Source organism: Panicum hallii, chromosome 9 (genome assembly GCF_002211085.1).
Source record: "Panicum hallii strain FIL2 chromosome 9, PHallii_v3.1, whole genome shotgun sequence".
NCBI lineage: Eukaryota > Viridiplantae > Streptophyta > Magnoliopsida > Poales > Poaceae > Panicum > Panicum hallii.
Genome location: NC_038050.1, coordinates 63,659,283 through 63,677,015, shown reverse-complemented (window position 1 = coordinate 63,677,015; position 17,733 = coordinate 63,659,283). Strand labels below are relative to the sequence as shown.

The 17,733-nt window shown below is 45.6% G+C and overlaps 4 protein-coding genes across 7 annotated transcripts; 2 read left to right on the top strand and 2 right to left on the bottom strand.

Annotated features, from left to right (window-relative positions):
• Window positions 1–544: 544 nt before the first annotated feature.
• On the bottom strand, window positions 545–1,442 carry LOC112873847. The gene has a single exon (XM_025936925.1). It carries the CDS (start codon window positions 1,169–1,171, stop codon window positions 878–880), a length of 294 nt encoding a protein of 97 aa, XP_025792710.1. The 5' UTR covers window positions 1,172–1,442; the 3' UTR covers window positions 545–877.
• A 1,790-nt stretch (window positions 1,443–3,232) lies between these two features.
• Window positions 3,233–7,152, top strand: LOC112875147 (probable pre-mRNA-splicing factor ATP-dependent RNA helicase DEAH2). Of its 3 annotated transcripts, XM_025938880.1 has the most exons (7): window positions 3,240–3,642; window positions 4,165–4,352; window positions 4,499–5,583; window positions 5,867–5,992; window positions 6,134–6,372; window positions 6,468–6,586; window positions 6,679–7,152. In XM_025938880.1, exons 1-7 carry the CDS (start codon window positions 3,352–3,354, stop codon window positions 6,797–6,799), a joined length of 2,169 nt encoding a protein of 722 aa, XP_025794665.1. In that variant the 5' UTR covers window positions 3,240–3,351; the 3' UTR covers window positions 6,800–7,152. The 3 variants fall into 3 exon arrangements, 2 of the variants coding, with proteins under 2 accessions (XP_025794665.1, XP_025794666.1); XM_025938881.1 differs by lacking the exon at window positions 3,240–3,642 and having other exon boundaries at window positions 4,212–4,352; window positions 4,451–5,583; XR_003225128.1 differs by lacking the exons at window positions 6,468–6,586; window positions 6,679–7,152 and having other exon boundaries at window positions 3,233–3,642; window positions 5,779–5,992.
• A 318-nt stretch (window positions 7,153–7,470) lies between these two features.
• On the bottom strand, window positions 7,471–12,316 carry LOC112877093 (protein REDUCED WALL ACETYLATION 1-like). Of its 2 annotated transcripts, none has more exons than XM_025941299.1 (15): window positions 12,129–12,316; window positions 11,285–11,376; window positions 10,799–10,933; window positions 10,642–10,698; window positions 10,488–10,560; window positions 10,142–10,300; window positions 9,492–9,641; window positions 9,163–9,418; window positions 8,957–9,072; window positions 8,743–8,829; window positions 8,576–8,664; window positions 8,411–8,473; window positions 8,255–8,311; window positions 8,050–8,146; window positions 7,471–7,974 (listed from the first exon to the last, which is right to left on the bottom strand). In XM_025941299.1, the coding sequence occupies exons 1-15, from the start codon at window positions 12,198–12,200 to the stop codon at window positions 7,816–7,818; spliced, it is 1,662 nt and encodes a 553-aa protein (XP_025797084.1). In that variant the 5' UTR covers window positions 12,201–12,316; the 3' UTR covers window positions 7,471–7,815. The 2 variants fall into 2 exon arrangements, with proteins under 2 accessions (XP_025797084.1, XP_025797085.1); XM_025941300.1 differs by having other exon boundaries at window positions 10,799–10,930; window positions 12,129–12,200.
• A 2,382-nt stretch (window positions 12,317–14,698) lies between these two features.
• LOC112876209 (pentatricopeptide repeat-containing protein At1g05750, chloroplastic-like) lies at window positions 14,699–17,019 on the top strand. Its single transcript, XM_025940264.1, has 2 exons — window positions 14,699–16,704; window positions 16,880–17,019. Exon 1 carries the CDS (start codon window positions 14,751–14,753, stop codon window positions 16,701–16,703), a length of 1,953 nt encoding a protein of 650 aa, XP_025796049.1. The 5' UTR covers window positions 14,699–14,750; the 3' UTR covers window position 16,704; window positions 16,880–17,019.
• The last annotated feature ends 714 nt before the right edge of the window (window positions 17,020–17,733 follow it).

Genomic DNA, 17,733 nt, shown 5'->3' with positions numbered 1-17,733 from the left:
GCGCGACGGCGCCACGAGTCGTACGTGGAGCGGCCGTTTGTCTCTACTCTCTTCCGCAGCTACATGTGGCGCGCGGCGTGGTCCTGCTGTTGGGCGGAGCTTTCGTTAGTGACAGAACAGGGATTGAATTGAATTGAATTCGATGGGATCATCATCGGACATCACGGAATTGTTGGACTCTTCAGCCTTTACCAACAGCAAAAGTCGAAACAGCGTGAACTACCTGAACTGCGGCCGAAATGCCTGAAGAGAGAAGTGTGCTTGAAACCGAAATTCATGAACCACCTGAACTGCAGGACAATGGACCAACCAGCCCGTGCGATCCTTCGCAGGAATTTGGCCGAACAACCGAAACACGACCAAGTACGATCCAGATGGTGTCCTGGCTCCCAATGGTCTTGTACTAGCTAGGAGCCCAATAGCACTAGCACGTGACTTGTACCATTGCGCTACAACCTACCAAGCGTACAACAAGAGTATGATATTTTTAGACTGAAACGCAGCGGAAGCCATTGACCCGGCTGATTCAGAAGAAACTGAGATATTTTGCCGCAAATAAAGTCGACTCCGTTCCCACCACGCACCTACATCCTCCAATTTAGTGATCTCCCCCACTAGTTCTTGCTACAGCAGCGCATTTCCGCTCGTAGTCAGAGATCCCCAAATGGGCAAATGACGCACAACCGACAGTCAAATCCAATCACAAAAAGGCACATCCTAGTTATCATTACCATGGCAGTAACAGAGCTAATTCATCCATACCCGACGCAGCTAGTTCACCACAATCACACTCGGCAAAACGAAGAAATCGCACCGGTGGGGGGGGGGGGGATCGTTCATACTGCCGGCACCTGCGGAGCTCGTCGGAGGCCGCCCCTCAGAGCGTGCAGCCGCAGCAGAGGAAGAAGCAGCACATCATGGAGACGAGCGCGACGGACTCGACGGCCGTGACGACGCCCCAGAGCGCGGCGTCCACCAGGAGCGGCACGTCCCGCACCAGCTCGGGCCACCGCCGCGCCGCCGCCGCGCCGAGCTGCTCGGGGCTCGACCACTGCCACCACTCCTGGACCCGGAGCCGGAGGTGCGCTGGCGGCGAGGGGAGCAGCGCCGCCAGGCTGGGCAGGCCCAGGTCCGGCGGCCACCGGAGCATGGACACTAGGCTTCCCCCCATGGGGCGGCCGAGGGCGGCGGCGGCCGGCCCCGCGCGGGCGGCGGCGGCGGCGGCTCCACCCGCTGGCTAGTTCCCCTCCCTCCGCCCCTCTCGGAGTCTCTGGGTCTTCGGTTCCGAGCGCGGTGCGTCGGCTTCGGTCGGCCGTCGGCTAGGCCGGTCGCGGTGGCCGAGCGGGTGTTTTGTTGAACGGCCGGAGGCGTGTTGCGTTGTTTGGTTGGTTTGAGAGATTGTTTCGGTCTTGATGGTGGCGATGTGATGGGCCGATGGCTGTGTAACGTGTTCTACTTCCACCTCCGCCTCGTGTGTGGCGCGCCGTGCTAGCGTGCGTGGCGAGAGTCGCGGGTTTTCTGCCGCGAGGGTCACATGGTGGTGGGCCGCCTGACCGAGGGCGACCCGTCTGGTGGTGTCCTGGGCCTGCTAGGCCTGGTGCGTTCAGGAAGTGTTCGGTCCATGGCCCAGGGCCCGGAGCCCTCTTGTTTGTGTCGTGGGCCAGTGAAGACGTGCTAAAATTTTGATACAAATTATCATCAACTTCGGTATTTTCTTTTGAAAGTAGAAATCATCTGCTTTTATAGAAAGCGATCAACTTCGATAATTTCATCCTGCAAATTTCAGCGGAACAAGCTCCAACACGCTTAAGGGTATGTTTGGTTCAGCTGTGAGATGACAACTGTGAAAAAACTGCTATGAGATGGCATTTGTGAAAAAGCTGAACGCTGTTTGGTTGAAGCTGCTGTGAAAAAGCTGAGAGCTGTTAACTAACCATTCTATTAATTTCCAAATATCAATTAGTCATTCCAGCTCTCAATTTCATTAATTCTCAAATCTTAATTAATCATTCCATCTCTCAATTATATTAATTCCCAAATCTCAATTAGCCATTCTCAAATACGTATCAAGGGGATGGGCAAGATCCGACGGCCTGCGAGTCAAGGAGCGAGCTCCGGCTGCTGCGGTGGTGTCGTGCGTTCTGATGGGGAGAGTTGGGAGGGGTGGAGAAAAGAACATGAGCGAATCGGTATCACTCAACGGATGGCACTTGCGGGTAATTTCGACGACTTTCCATCGCCTCCAATGCTGTGAAAGCAGGTTCAACCTGCGGTGGAAATTGCACACGGAAATGCAGCTGCTTTTGAAAAAGCAGGTGTCGGCTAGGCCTCCTTTGGTTCGACTTCAGCGTTTTCAACGCAAACACTGCCTGCCAACGCTAAACCAAACGGAGCCTAACAACAAATCAAGAAACCACCATTAGAGGGGGAGTTGTATATATATACGATCTAGTCCATAGCCTTATCTCCTTTGCAAAACACCCGCCAGACCTTTTTTGGAAATAAATGAAAGGGAAAGGATAATAACACACAAGCACAATTGAAGCAATAAACCATTAGAGACAATGTTGTAATAAGATAGCACTTGTACGTGGTGCCCAATTTAAATATGTATGTTTCCATGAGTCTACAATATGTTATTTTTTTGGTGAAATTATTTCAAACTGGTCCGTTTAACATCCATGATGATCCGAATGCATATTTATACTTGAAAACGCAGTTATGGACGTGTGTTAGAGGTTGCACATTTACACTACTGTGTGTATGAGTATGAGACTATTGTTATTCTCTCATCCCAAAACATAACTATTTCTAAATTTAATTAAATTTGATTAAATTTATTGAGAAGAGTATAACCATCAACTAACCACATCAAAATGGTAAACTATAAAAATTATATTGAGATAAAAAATATTTTTTTATAAAATTGATCAAATTTGAAATCATTTACCTTAGAACAAACTACAAACGCTTAAATGTTAGGACATATAGTAATAAGTTTTTTTTTACAATAGATGTTGCCTACTTGGGCTCCATGTGATCTTCTGCGCCCCCCGCGCGCGGGCGTTAGCGTTGGGAAAAAGGGGCGAAAGGCAGTCGGGAGTCGGGGCGGGACTCCCGAACCCGCCTTTGTATATCCAAGAACCCGCTTTCGCACCATCCAATCGCTCGGCCTCACGCTCTCGCGCTCGCGGTCTCGCCGACCTAGTATTTGTCTCTGCAATTCCCAAATATAAATCGAACGACCCTTCCAGAACCAAGCTAGGGTTTCGCCTCCCCCCGCCCTCCCGCTCTCCCGCCTCTTCCTCCCGGCGACCGCAGCGCCGCTCTCGCCGCCGCCAGGCCGCCGCCATGGGGACGGAGCGGAAGCGGAAGGTGAGCCTCTTCGACGTGGTCGACGAGACCTCCGTCTCCGCCAAGCTCGGCCGCGGCGCCACCAACGGCGCCGCCGCCGCCGCGGGCGGGGCCAACCCCACCGTCAACCGGTGGAACGGGCGGCCATACTCGGCGCGGTATTTTGAGATCCTCGAGAAGCGCCGCACGCTCCCCGTGTGGCAGCAGAAGGACGAGTTCCTCCGCGCCCTCCGCGACAACCAGACCCTCATCCTCGTCGGCGAAACGGGAAGCGGAAAGACCACCCAGGTGCAGCAATCCGTGCTCGGATACCCGTACGCCTTTGATGTTCTTATAGGAGATAGGTTTTTTAGAGGTTAACAGCCTTTTGCTTTGGTAAATTGTTCAGATATGATTCTGCACTTGCTTCTGTAACTGAAGTCAGGCTATTGCTCGTTTTGTTCTTGCGATTAACTTTGTAATTGCGATGTTTGTCTGCCATTCTTGCTCAATTAGTTGTGATGATTGATTTGTGTTATGTTGAATGTACATCCCCAAATTAGGTACTTGGATTACTGGAATATTTAATTTCCTTAATTGTATAGTTTCTTGTTAAGGTTAGGTGATAGATGCTCTAGTGGCTACTTACTTTTGGGCAAGGAAAATTGGTCAGGTCTATTTGTGCCCGCATGTATAACGGAGGCGAGGCTATGCATATTGTGATCTTAGGTTCACTGTAGCTCGATATTTTTCTTGTTACTGTGATTGTGGTGTTTGTGTGTCATTCTTGCTCAGTGAGTTGTGATGATTGATTCATGTGATGTTGAACAGATCCCCCAATTCGTACTCGAGACTGAAGGCCTGGGTAACCGCTCAATGGTTGCCTGCACTCAGCCGCGGAGGGTTGCAGCAATGTCAGTCTCCAGGCGTGTGGCTGAGGAAATGGATGTTACTATTGGGGAGGAAGTGGGATACAGCATCCGTTTTGAGGATTGCAGCAGCCACAAAACTGTTCTCAAGTAAGCCTTTTGAACTTAATGTTTCATTGAAGAGCATGATTAGATGCACTATCCTTTTGGCAGATTGATATGGAGTGTATGTTTCTTTTCCTTTTTAGGTATTCTGATCTAATCATGTTGTGTTGAACACTATTGCTTCCTATCAGATATTTGACAGATGGTATGCTTCTGAGAGAAGCAATGGCAGACCCACTTTTAGAGAAGTACAAGGTGATTGTTCTTGATGAGGCTCATGAGAGAACATTGGCAACAGATGTTCTGTTTGGGCTTCTGAAAGAGGTTCTAAAAAATAGACCGGATTTGAAGCTTGTCGTTATGAGTGCTACCCTTGAAGCAGAGAAATTTCAGGGTTACTTCAGTAGCGCACCATTGATGAAGGTACCAGGGAGACTTCACCCGGTTGAAATCTTCTATACTCAAGAACCAGAAAGGGACTACCTAGAGGCTGCTATCAGGACAGTTGTGCAAATACACATGTGTGAACCTGCTGGTGATATCCTTGTATTCCTTACGGGAGAAGAGGAGATTGAGGATGCCTGTCGTAAAATTAATAAGGAAATTAATAACATGGGAGATCAGGTTGGCCCAGTTAAAGTTGTGCCTTTGTATTCTACGCTGCCTCCAGCCATGCAGCAGAAGATTTTTGAGCCTGCTCCTGCCCCGTTGAAGGAAGGAGGCCCTCCTGGGAGAAAAATTGTTGTGTCTACAAACATTGCTGAGACATCCTTAACTATAGATGGTATAGTTTATGTGATAGACCCAGGATTTTCCAAACAGAAAGTTTACAACCCAAGGATAAGGGTGGAATCCCTCCTGGTGTCGCCAATTTCCAAGGCAAGTGCTCATCAGAGAGCTGGTCGTGCTGGAAGAACGCAGCCTGGAAAGTGCTTCAGGCTATACACAGAGAAGAGTTTTAATGAGGATTTGCAACCACAAACCTACCCAGAAATTCTTAGGTCGAACCTGGCAAATACAGTTCTTACCTTGAAGAAACTTGGAATTGATGATTTAGTACATTTTGACTTTATGGATCCTCCAGCACCGGAAACTCTTATGAGGGCTTTAGAGGTTTTGAACTACTTGGGGGCACTTGATGATGACGGTAATTTAACACAGTTAGGTGAAATGATGAGTGAGTTTCCCCTGGATCCACAAATGTCGAAGATGCTTGTCATCAGTCCAAAGTACAACTGTTCGAATGAGATCCTATCAATATCTGCCATGCTGTCAGGTATGTCAACTTCAGGTCACCAAACTGTATTTCTACAAATGAATTATTATGCTTATCTGGACTACTTTGCTTGTCAATTTTGTGCAAGCAAAGTGCCAGTTTTTCTTGTGCATATATGGCTGTCATCAGCAACTGTCATTCACCTGGCTTCTTGAGCTATTGGTCGAAATGATCATACAGTTTAGGCTGATGCAGATAGTTGCTGTTTGTTGAGTACGTCTCGCCTCTTTGCATCTGCTGACCACCGTGGACTTCGTCTGTTATTATCATATTCTTTCTCTAGTACCCAATTGCTTCCTCCGGCCTAGGGAGGCTCAAAAGGCTGCTGATGAGGCGAAGGCTCGATTTGGCCATATTGATGGGGACCATCTCACACTTCTGAATGTATACCATGCGTACAAGCAAAACAGTAAGTCCATAATCCTCATTCAGTTAGGGATGCAAATAGGTATCCTAGTATTTTTGTCTGGTCCTACCATGCATACAAAATTAATTACCAGTTCAGTGTGAAGTATGCTATGTAATAACAATTTTCTTGTTGACGGTGCAGATGAAGATCCCCAGTGGTGTTATGAGAACTTTATCAATGCCAGAGCACTAAAGTCTGCGGACAATGTCAGACAACAGCTTGTTCGCATCATGACTAGATTCAATCTCAAGATGTGCAGCACAGACTTCAATAACCGTGAGTACTATGTCAATATCAGGAAAGCACTGCTCGCAGGGTATTTCATGCAGGTTGCTCACCTGGAGCGCACTGGACATTACTTGACTGTAAAAGATAACCAGGTCTGTATTCTTCATGTTTAAAGATAACTAACATCTTAAAGCTTTCTTGCTCAGGATGTAGTATTACAGTCTTATAACTCTTCCTTCCTCACCAGGTTGTCCATCTTCATCCCTCGAACTGCATGGACCATAAGCCAGAGTGGGTCATCTACAACGAATACGTCCTGACAACTAGGAATTTCATCCGCACTGTCACTGATATCCGTGGGGAATGGTAAGTTGATACTACCTTAATAAAGCTGGTCATACATTGATGTTTAAGCATTTGAAAGATATCTTGATGGTTTTTATGTGCCTTGTGCTCAGGCTGATTGATATCGCTCCACACTACTATGATCTGAGCAACTTCCCGTCATGCGAGGCAAAGCGTGTTCTCGAGAGGCTGTATAACAAGCGGGAGAGGGAAAGGACCACGAACAGAGGTTGAAGTTTTTTTTGCCCAGTGCTCGTAGTTGTGCTGCCAGTTAAGGGCCAGAGCCAGAACTCAAGTGAAGCCTTGGCCGTCCCCCTGATACATCTTGCCGTCTGGGCCCCCACCGTAAGCAACAACTCGATGTATTCGGCACCACATTTCATCAGCATGGTGATTATTTTGTAAACATTATCAAATGTTTGCTGATGCTACTGTGTAACAGCATCAAGGTCATGTCTTTGTTTTTCTTCTCTTAGAAGGGTAGTGCAGATTGATTATCAGTCTGAAGACTTTCGTTTTCTTATTTGTGCCATGTTGCACCTGTTTCAATGAGAAGTGCTGATATATGTTCGTAGTTTTAGCTCTTACGCTGATGCTTCCCGGTTTTCCTCTTTTTCTGTGACACGGTGAAGTATATATAAAAATAGCATGTCATCTAAATAGACGTGCTAACAGGTGATACTCGAAATACTCAATTGTTGAAAATAGTCTTCGTTGTGGAAGTGACATTTTTATGCCTTTTATGCCACCCTTATTGTGCAGACAAGTCAAATTAAGGCCCTGTATTCTTTCTTTCTACTTTTTGCGTTGACAAGTCCAAGCAACACGGCTTAAAACAATGCACATGGGGATCCATAATCCCGGTCACTTCTATCAACATCTGAGCATATAAAACGAGAATCAACTAGTCGAACTTCTCATCACCATTCTGTCTATATTAAATAAAAATAGGAAACAACATCTGATTTCAACAGCCGACGTATGCATCTCAACGGCTATACAGGAATATCTATTCTTATCATATGCCCTTCTAGGGGTTGGTTCACTCATATGTTACACTGATCTGTTCTTGCGCAACGCAGCTCGATAACTTTTCACCAAGGAACTCAGGTAAAACTTACTCCAGTGAAAGAAATGGCAGCTTTCTGGGCAGCGCATGACGTGTTGCCTTGAATTTGCTCACAACTGAACTGGCCTAGTCGTTGAACTAGAACACCAAATAGAACACTTGAAATGAAAAAAAAAATTTCCTAGTATCCTGCGATGCCAACTAGAACAAATGATACACAGTATATTGCCACCGAAATGGCAATTCCTGCTACAAAATTGTATGAGAGGCGCTTGTTGTCACGACTAGGTACAAATGCGATCTTCAAGGTATTAGTCAATTCAAAGAGCCTATGGGAAACCTGTGGGAAAACATGAAAACGTAAGTTGCTGCACACTAATGTCTTCAATAGCTTACATAAGGAAGATCTACATACCGCGACATATATAGCAGTAGTGAGCATGAAATTGAGCAGTGGGTAATTTGGGATTATTGACAATAGCCATTTCGGTTGTCCATTGGGCACCCTTGATCTGAAGTTAGTTTAAAGTAAATAAGACAATGTCAGTCATAAATAATCTGAAGTCAACTTTTTTCCAGTGGTGCAAATGGAAGAACAAAGAGGAATAGCATATTGTTACCTGAGCCAGATGTGGAACTGAGATATGTATGTCTCCAGTGTAATCTTTCCAAGCCAGCTAGAAAAGGCAATGAACAAATACATGAGTCACATATTCCCACATCATGGTGTAGTTCAATGACAAAGGTAAAATGCATTACAAGAAACCATTACTTACGCAAATAGTGTGAGAGAGAAGCTCCTGAATTCCTGGGTGAAGTTGCGTAGGCATATGTAGACACTTTTTGAGTAACAAGTGCACAACAACCATGGAACAAATCAGATCCTGCGCACTTACAGTTACAGATCCAAACAAAATATATTAGTAAGGCGAGGTACATACGTTATGGGGATCCAGGATGTATAGGGATGTAACTTGTTGTATGTAATCTTATCCAGCTTATAGATGTATTCATACCACAAATAACCAGCCTGCGATCAACACACAGCATGTGTTATAAAAGATAAGATAGTTAAAAGATTAATTTGGCACATTTGTTTGATCAATACCGTCAAAGATACTGTAACTATCGAGCCCTTAATATAGAGTTTGGTTCTCAGTTCAGTTTCTTCCAGCTTCTCCATCCACTTCTCAACCTGAGACAGAAAATAGTTCATCAATGCTTTTCGTGCCAAGTACAACTTTCTTTGAGTCTAAAGAAACAGAAGTACAGAACAGCTATATTACACACACACAAAAGAAAACAAAAGGTTGGAAGCGTACAGTTGGGTGGTAATACGCATATATCATCCCCACGATCCAAATGTAGCGATCCAGTCCAGATCGGAATTGCCACTCATGCAAACGGGGGAGATCTGGTTTAGAAGGATCAGTATAGCCTGCACCCAAAGGCAAATAGCACCGTTCATCTTTGGAAGGGAAAACACATGTGATATGCACAGTAGAAAAGGTTTTGGAAGAAAACTGACCTAGAAGAAACGTAAATGGACTCCATACTATGTCAAAGACACCTGGAACTTCCCATACAAGGATAACAACCAAGAAGCAAGCAACAAATTTCATTGCTATCACCGATCTAATCTCGTTATATTTGTTTAGAATTCCAAGAGCACCATAAACCATTAGGGTGAAAAGGGTGTGCATAGGGCAAATATAATAGAGTGTATAGTCATTGTTCAGGACAATGCAGCAGAATATAACAAAGAAATTGAGGCGCCACATCATCTGTTAAAGGTGTAACCATGTTAGGAAAACTCCAATATAAAGAATCAGGAACTACTGGGCCGTAAAGATGCACCTGAGCAAACCGTCCGAGACTGAAATCCTTCCTCACATAATAATAAGAGAAGTTGCCAAATCCAGTCATCCAGACATATGCAGCAATAAACACACGGATTGCATTGTAGATCTCTTTAGCATTGAAGTAGTGGTACATCAAGAATAGCACCTGGAAATTAGACAAAGTAATGCTGAAAACTGTTGTGGTGTTGCTTGTACTAGAGCAGAGAAGTTGATCCCAGTACTGTCCATACAAGGAAATTCCTGAGCAAATTATCTACAACTTAGGGCAGAGAAATGAACCATCACAAGGCAGTGTAGTGGAAAAGTTAGCATGGCAAAAGATTTGGTGCTAGGACAGGTCAAAACCCCATATTCACAACAAAAGATGCTAATGTCCAAATAAGCTTATTTGCAACTCAAGAGAGGTCCATATACCATGAATGGACCATCATGAACACGATTACAGTATACATGTTAGCGGTGCCAGATGAGAGTAGATGCTTATAACCGCATACATATACATCACTCCTGTAGTTCTGATATACCAATGCTCATGCATGAACTGTAGCTATTCACCCAACTATGTTTCTGGGGGGATAATATAAGAAGAATATGTTTCTGTGGAACCAGGAAAGACCACAGAAGAAAGATAAGAATGCTAAGTACCTGCATCCAACCCTTCCATTCTTCAGTTTGATGCCTGTTCAGGTACAATATAGATTTTCCTGTGAATGCAGACTTGTCTTGATGGACTTTAAAGGAAGTCATAGCTGCTACAATGATGAGAAGAAAGTAGAGGAAAAGGAACAGATCTCGGCTGTAATTCTGCAGATGCAGCATACCAATAAAAAGGGTTAGTGGGTTAAAGTATAACACATGATGCATGCACCTTCCATGCAATCAATCTGAATAAGTAAGCAAATCTGGAAAGCTCTAGCAAATGGCAATTTTACTAGTATGTCACTTAGGCACATGGCCAAACTTTGTGTAACAATTATAAGCACAAGAATACCTTAGCAGACTCTCCGAGTAAGTCAGTACGATCACATATGTAAAAATAAAGTAGATACCCTCCAAACTCAGATCTGAAAGAATCATTGCAACTCAGTTAGCAGAGTAGTGCAACCATGGAAGCATGGATTATTGAAGGAGCAACTGTAGCTTACATTGCCCTCAGTGTTAAACGATTCTCCAGAAGAAGCATCTGGTCCATGAAGAAAAGTCTGTTGAACCCAACATTTTTTCTGTCAGAGACTCGATGCCTTTTGAGCCCTGATATCTTAAAACATAATATCTATTGAGAAATTGAAATTCAAAGAGAACCTGAGCATTTGTGATGTGAGGGAAGTATAAGCTGGCTTTGCAGCTACAGCTTGGCCACCCTCCTCCAACAGAAGTGTTTGATCTTCTTTGACTGAACTGTTATCCATTACTGCTAAATTGACATCCGAGTGTCTACTGACAAAGATGAAGAGGCATAAACTCCAATAAGACTCCTTATAGAAGGTTATTGTGATGTTACTACACTGTAGTCTCATTCAAAGCAATATGCAATGGTGCAGAGCAATAGGCATTCCAACACAGAGGAATGGTTATTATCAAAAAAAAAAAAACACACACACACACACAGAGGAATGGAATACAGAACGTACGGCAAGAGACGGACATCTAAAGCTATGTTTCTTGTAAGTTGTAACAGAAGCAGAGTTCTTCACGGATAACAAACGAAAGAGAATATAATATTATAAAACACAGCATATAAGAAGACATAAATCATGGATTCTCAGGCCCAAAGCAACATATGCTTACGTTTTAATAGAAGCAGCATTCTTCCTATGAAAGAGAACCTCAGCATACGCCCAGGCTGCGAAAACCCAAAGAAACCCCAGAATAGCAGAAACCTGCATGGAGTAGAAAGCAAGTTCACATAGTTCCAGAGATGGAGGTCCCAAATAAAATACACATCATATTGCATGAACTTAAAGGCTGCCTTAAGGTCCAAGATCTCCAGATCCACTGACTATATATGGAAGAATTGCAGATTCTCCAACATTTAAACCCTAAACCCGGAATTTACTGATTTTCCATTCGGGTCTAAAATTACAAGGATTGCAACCTGACCAACGCTACTTGATCCACAAAACCACAACAGAAAAAAAAAACAAGCCACAAATGCCAACCCACATTAGCTTCAGTGATTCCCTGTCTCAGAATGTCACCTCAGTATCACCATATCCTAACACTTGCATTAACAGTAACTTGCACCAACGGAGCAAGCGCAGCCAGCACCCAACAGTATTTCAACGATCACAGCATCCCTCAAATTGGGCAATTACTCCGTAGGACAGCAGCATATGATGCCAATCGCCGAATTCGCGCGAGAAATTCCACGCGTATCGCATCTCCAGCGCTTCTCCGTCTCCATGATCACCAAAAGCCCAAAACCCAGCCCGCGATTCAGCGTCGCCACCGCGTACGAACCCACACCCGACCATCCCATTCTCCAGCCCCCCAACCCCAAATCCACCCACCCACCTCTCCAACCCGCCCCAATCGCCTCCGAACAACGCCAATCCCCAAACCGTGGGAGCAAGCGAATGCCGGCGCCAGCGCGCGCCCGGGGACAATCGAGATGGCGCGAGTTAGGGCTCACCTGGCCGGGCGTGACGGAGGTCGAGGCTGCCGCCATGGCGAGCCCGCCCGCGGACGCGACGGCCTCCGCCATTTCTCTACAGCATCCGCCGGCCGGGCCTCCGCTCGGATCCAAACCCGAGCGAGCGACGCGAACAGGGGTACGGAAATTAGTAGGTGGGTGATAGAAAAAAGAAAATCAAGCGCGGGTTTTCTCGAGAGGAAATGCTTCGCCGGTTTAAAGCGGAGGGCGCACGACCGGATGTGCGCGTGGTACGAGGGAGTGGGAGCCCCGCGGAGACTGTCGCGTGGGTCCAGGAACGGATCAGCTGTGGTAGCCGCGGTCACTGACGGCGGGACAGGGAAGAAGTTCCCTGGGCCGTGGGGCCCGCAGCCGGTGGGGCTCGGAAGTGACCGTGTAACTAAAAAGGAGATTGCTTCAGAAAAAAACTAAAAAGGAGAGCGGAGTTAGGTAGATTCTGGTGAGAAACTAGAAAAATAATTTTCCTTTTCTTTCCCACTAGAAATGCAATAAGCACTTGCAAGGATTCAGAATATATAAATAAATTGTAGGATTTACGAAATGACATGGTTGCCCCTGTCGGTCGCCTGGATCTTGCCGCGTCGGGCGTGCTTGCGGCAGCTCTGCATTTCTTATTTCTCTCGCGTTTACTTGTGTTTGTGTTCTCGATGATTAGTATATAATAACCTTTGATCTCTACGTGCTCTGCTCTTGGATTTCGGTGCACTGAAAGCAATTAACGCCTCGCCCAGCGGAGTCAGCTCGTCTAATTGAAAGCATCAGATTCTGCAGAGAGATCTTTCTCCCGTCAGTATAATATTCGACCGCTATTCATAAACAAACTGCGTGGCGTGGTAGTAACTCGGAGCTATCAGCACCGTATGTGCCTCGCGGTCTCCTACGCAGACCCATGGCCGGAGCCAGTAGTTTAGTTTAATTTATGTACGGACACAGAAAGAAGAATGCAAAATAGGAACTTGAAGTCAACTGGACAGGAGAGGGTTGTTCAGAGATCCGAGGCGATATCTTTTGCCCTGGTGTACGTGGTGAAGAAGTTGGAGTGCTGTTGTGAGGCTTGGAGAAGGCTGAACGTAGTAATGCGTTCGGCATTGGGTCAAGGCGATGGATCGATAGCAACAGCCACCTTTGCTTCTGCGTGGAAAGTGGCTGAAGAGTCCATTGTTTGGTGGTGCGCGTCCTAACTCAGCAGGGGTCGCACGGCATGTAAATTACCCCGTCCGCTTTAAATTATTAGTTATTTTGAATTTTTTATATATAAATTTTGCTATAGAAATATATATAATCTATATCTGGATGCATATCAAAGATTATATATCTAGAAATACCAAAACTACTAATAATTTAGAACGGAAGAAAGATACCAAATTTCTTTACTACGACTTCATCGGCCGTGGCCTCGTCCCGCCCATCTCAGCCTTGCCGGTGCTTATCAGAGCTTGAAAAGGCAGTGCCATCCAAACATCAGATTGAAATAGTGCCGAAGACCTAAGAGACGCTTCAACAGTGAACCTAACCTACTAACTATATAAGATTGTCCATATAAATAATGAATAGCGCAACGGATAATTCCCCCAAATGGTCTAGACACAACATGTTTTCAAAACTAATATGAGACAGCAAGTAACGGGATGCTAAATTTGCACATGTATGTGAATGCATTTTAGACGATTACTATTTTCTGGTCATAAAGTTTAGTCCATTAGAAAATCACCATGGTCAGCAAAATAGTACTTTGACTAGTAATTATAAATATTCTTATCTTATGTCTAAAGAGTCATGTATCATGAAATTATTTTTTTCATAATGAATCTAGTAGTGCCAAGTTTATGTTATTATCAATCCATACAAACTTTTAGATGTTCATATTAAAAGGTAAAAAGATTTTGACTTAGCACAAACCTAAATGAACTTAAATATCCAAGCGGGAAAGTAATTAGTAGCTAACTTTACTCTCTACCATGTAGGATAAAAATACTAGTGTTAACACCTTAGGCATCCTCCAAGGCTGCCGACTCAGCTATATCTTAGCATAATATGCTGACACCAAATAGGTACATTCTGAAAATATATTTATAATGAATGTAGTGATACTTATTTTTTTTGGTGTCGTAAATGTTGATACTTTATTTATGAATTTGATCAAACTTTAGAAAAAACTAAGTAAGGACAAAACACTATTTCTTTTTGAACGGAGAGAGTATGTTGGTAGCTGGGTGTGAAATTAGGATGAGAGATCAAACAAAATCACCCGGTTGCGACTACTCAAAAAGACAAAATTAATTGCCCTGTGCAGGGCATTCGATGCGCTGCGAGCCTGCAAATGCAACGAGTTCGGAATGCCTCGCATTTTTTGCTGGTGTCGGGCTGCGAGTTTCCTGGTTGTTGTTCGGGCTAATCAGGCCATCGCATTGGGCCGAGCAACCAACTGACACAAACGCCAGCCCATCTCGCCAGCGCAACCTGCGCGCTTCGCCCACCGTAGTAGCCCACCAGCGCAAAATTCCGTACGAAGCCGTTGGTACGAATACATCCCCTACTCGGCGCCCGCCGCCCGCCGCTGCTCCCCCTCGTCCTAGCCGCGGCGCCGGCCGCCCGCTGATCATGCTCACCGTGTCCCTCCTGGATGCGCACCTCTCCCGCTGCCGCTCCGCGCGACACCTCCTCCAAATCCACGCGCAGTTCCTCGCCTCGGGCCTCCTCGCGGACGCGTTCGCCGCCAGCCGCCTCCTCCTCTTCACCACCTCCACCGCCGCCGGGCGCCTCCTCCCGCGCCCGTTCGACCACTCCCTGCGCCTCCTCCGCCTCGTGCGCAGTCCCAACGCGTTCTCCTGCAACACCATCCTCAAAGCCGCCCTGCGACACGGCCTTCCCCACCTCTGCCTCCCGCTCTACGCGTCCATGCCCACGCTTCCCGACAGCTACACGTACCCGCTCCTCGCCGCCGCCTGCGCCGCCAGGGGGGACGCGCGGGAAGGGCGGCAGCTCCACTCACACGCCTTCAGGCACGGGTTCAGCTACAATGTGTACCTCAGGAACGCGCTGGTGCACTTGTACTCTGCCTGCGGCTGCGTCGCGGACGCGCGCAGGGTGTTCGACGAGGGGCCCGTGTGGGACGCCGTTTCCTGGAACACGATCCTGGCCGCGTACGTGCGTGCTGGGGACGTCGAGCAGGCGATCGGGGTGTTTGCTAGGATGCCAGAGAGGAGCGCTGCAGCGGTGAGTTCGATGGTGGCACTTTTCGGGAGGAGTGGGATGGTGGATGAGGCGAAGAGGGTGTTTGACGGGGCAGAGCATAGGGATGCTTTCACGTGGGCAGCTATGATTTCCTGCTTTGAGCGGAATGGCCAGTTTGTGGAAGCATTGGGCGTGTTCTCAGATATGCGTGCTGAGGGTTGGCATGTGGATGAGGCAGTGATGGTCAGTGTGATCGCTGCGTGCACACAGTCAGAGGTAATTCGGAATGGAGAGGTGTGCCATGGACTGGTTTTCAGAGCTGGCCTTGGTTTGCGGTTGAATGTCCAGAATACACTTATCCACATGTACTCAAGTTGTCTGGATGTTGCTGCAGCACGGAGATTGTTTGACAGTGGTGAGAGTTTGGACCACTTCTCCTGGAACTCAATGATTGCTGGCTATCTGCAGAATGGCCGTGTAGAGGATGCAAAGGCGTTATTCAGTGTGATGCCTGACAAAGACAATGTTTCTTGGAGTACAATGATGTCTGGTTGTGTGCAAAACAACCAGTCATCCGAGGCGCTCACATTTTTTGACAACATGAAAGCCCATGGAATTAGACCTGATGAGGTTACACTAGTGAGTATCATCTCTGCATGTACTAATCTGTCTGCGTTGGAACAAGGAAAGTCAGTGCATGAGTACATTAAGGAATACCAATATAACATCACTGTTGTACTTGGCACTAGCCTCATTGACATGTACATGAAATGTGGATGCTTGGATGCTGCACTAGAAGTCTTCGACACGGTAGAAGAAAAAGGAACACCTTGCTGGAATGCTGTCATCGTGGGGCTGGCCATGAATGGCCTTGTTACAAAATCCCTTGACATGTTTTCAGAGATGGAAGCCTCTGCAACTGCTGTCCCAAATGAGATAACTTTCACCGGAGTTCTGAGTGCTTGCAGACATGCTGGCCTAGTTGAGGAGGGCCGCCAATTCTTTAAGTTGATGCAAAACAAGTACCAAATTGTACCAAACATCAGGCACTATGGATGTATGGTTGATCTCCTTGGACGAGCTGGATATGTCAGAGAAGCTGAGGATCTGATTCAGAGCATGCCCATGTCACCTGATGTTCCAGCATGGGGTGCATTGCTTGGTGCCTGTTGGAAACATGGTGATAGTGAAGTTGGGGAAAGGGTTGGGCGGAAGCTTGTCGAGCTGGATCCTCATCATGACGGGTTCCAAACTATGTTATCTAACATATATGCTTCAGAGGGGATGTGGCAATGCGTAAAGGACCTAAGGGGTTCCATGAAGCAACATGTAGCAAAAGCCGCAGGCTATAGTGTGGTTGAATCACCACATTCTTCATGAGGTTGTAATATTTGATGTCATTAGAACGAAGAATGCATAGAGTGTGGGTTTCACTTGAAGTATTACATAGCCATTATCTGATCCTTACTTATATGCTTAGATTGTGTTCTAGCTATTGCCTGTGTTCTCAGATCTTGCCATCCAGTTCATGGTTCCTCTCTGTTTTTGCAATACAGCTAAAATGATTTTCCCTACCACCATAATGGCAACATTTATCTGGCAATGAGCGAGGTGCAACACAGTTCATTCAGAGGTGATTTTAACAGAAAAAATTGGTAAGTGCAAGCTAATTACTTTCTGTTCAGTCTGATGTATGTACTTGTTATGGGAAAAACAATATAATACCAACTAATAAATCAAGAAATGTTCAATTAGATAGGGGACATAGTAAAAGGGATTCAGTATGTAGGTTGTGGTTGTCTCCTACGTAGTCAATTTCTCAAAAATAGAAATATTTTGGTCTACATTTAAGAAAATTACAAATTTCAGTTTGAATTTCAGATAACTTCACACCAAGTTTCAGCTTCCAGCATCGTTGATACTGTTAAATGCCTTCAAAACTGACAGGAAGGACCATCATGCTGGTGTATTGAATATGTTTATCCCACCCATTGCGCGAAAATATGTGAAGTTCTATGAAATTGTAGCTTTTTGGTAGTTTTCGTGAAAATATATGGAGTTTTGAGCATATAGATAACAATCAAATTTAAAAGCATTTATCGAACTATTGGTTTAGAATATGTATCTAACATAGTAGACAACGACAACAAAAATGAAGTCATCGAATCTCAAGTCCTGATGATTAAGGGGTCCCTTCTCTGAAAGGGTGTGGGTAGTGATAGGCTTGGTGGGCCAATGTAAAAGCCCAGCCATCATATGGAGATGAAACCCAGGTAGCTATGCCTCTGAACAAGCCCAGTAGCTTCATTACCCGTAAGCAATTAATATAGTCATAGAATCACTAGGTTCAAAATATTACCTTGAAAAATTTACATGATTGTCTATTTCAAAAAATAAACTCTACATGATT

Coding starts and splice junctions, on each gene's coding strand:
- LOC112876209 (XM_025940264.1), top strand. CDS start 14,751: ATGCTCACCGTGTCCCTCCTGGATGCGCACCTCTCCCGCTGCCGCTCC.
- LOC112877093 (XM_025941299.1), bottom strand. CDS start 12,200: ATGGCGGAGGCCGTCGCGTCCGCGGGCGGGCTCGCCATGGCGGCAGCC. Junction 10,934..11,284: donor AATGCTGCTTCTATTAAAAC/GTAAGCATATGT, acceptor CATCTTTGTCAG/TAGACACTCGGATGTCAATT. Junction 9,073..9,162: donor TCCATTTACGTTTCTTCTAG/GTCAGTTTTCTT, acceptor CTTTGGGTGCAG/GCTATACTGATCCTTCTAAA.
- LOC112873847 (XM_025936925.1), bottom strand. CDS start 1,171: ATGGGGGGAAGCCTAGTGTCCATGCTCCGGTGGCCGCCGGACCTGGGC.
- LOC112875147 (XM_025938880.1), top strand. CDS start 3,352: ATGGGGACGGAGCGGAAGCGGAAGGTGAGCCTCTTCGACGTGGTCGAC. Junction 3,643..4,164: donor GAAGCGGAAAGACCACCCAG/GTGCAGCAATCC, acceptor GATGTTGAACAG/ATCCCCCAATTCGTACTCGA. Junction 6,587..6,678: donor ACTGATATCCGTGGGGAATG/GTAAGTTGATAC, acceptor CCTTGTGCTCAG/GCTGATTGATATCGCTCCAC.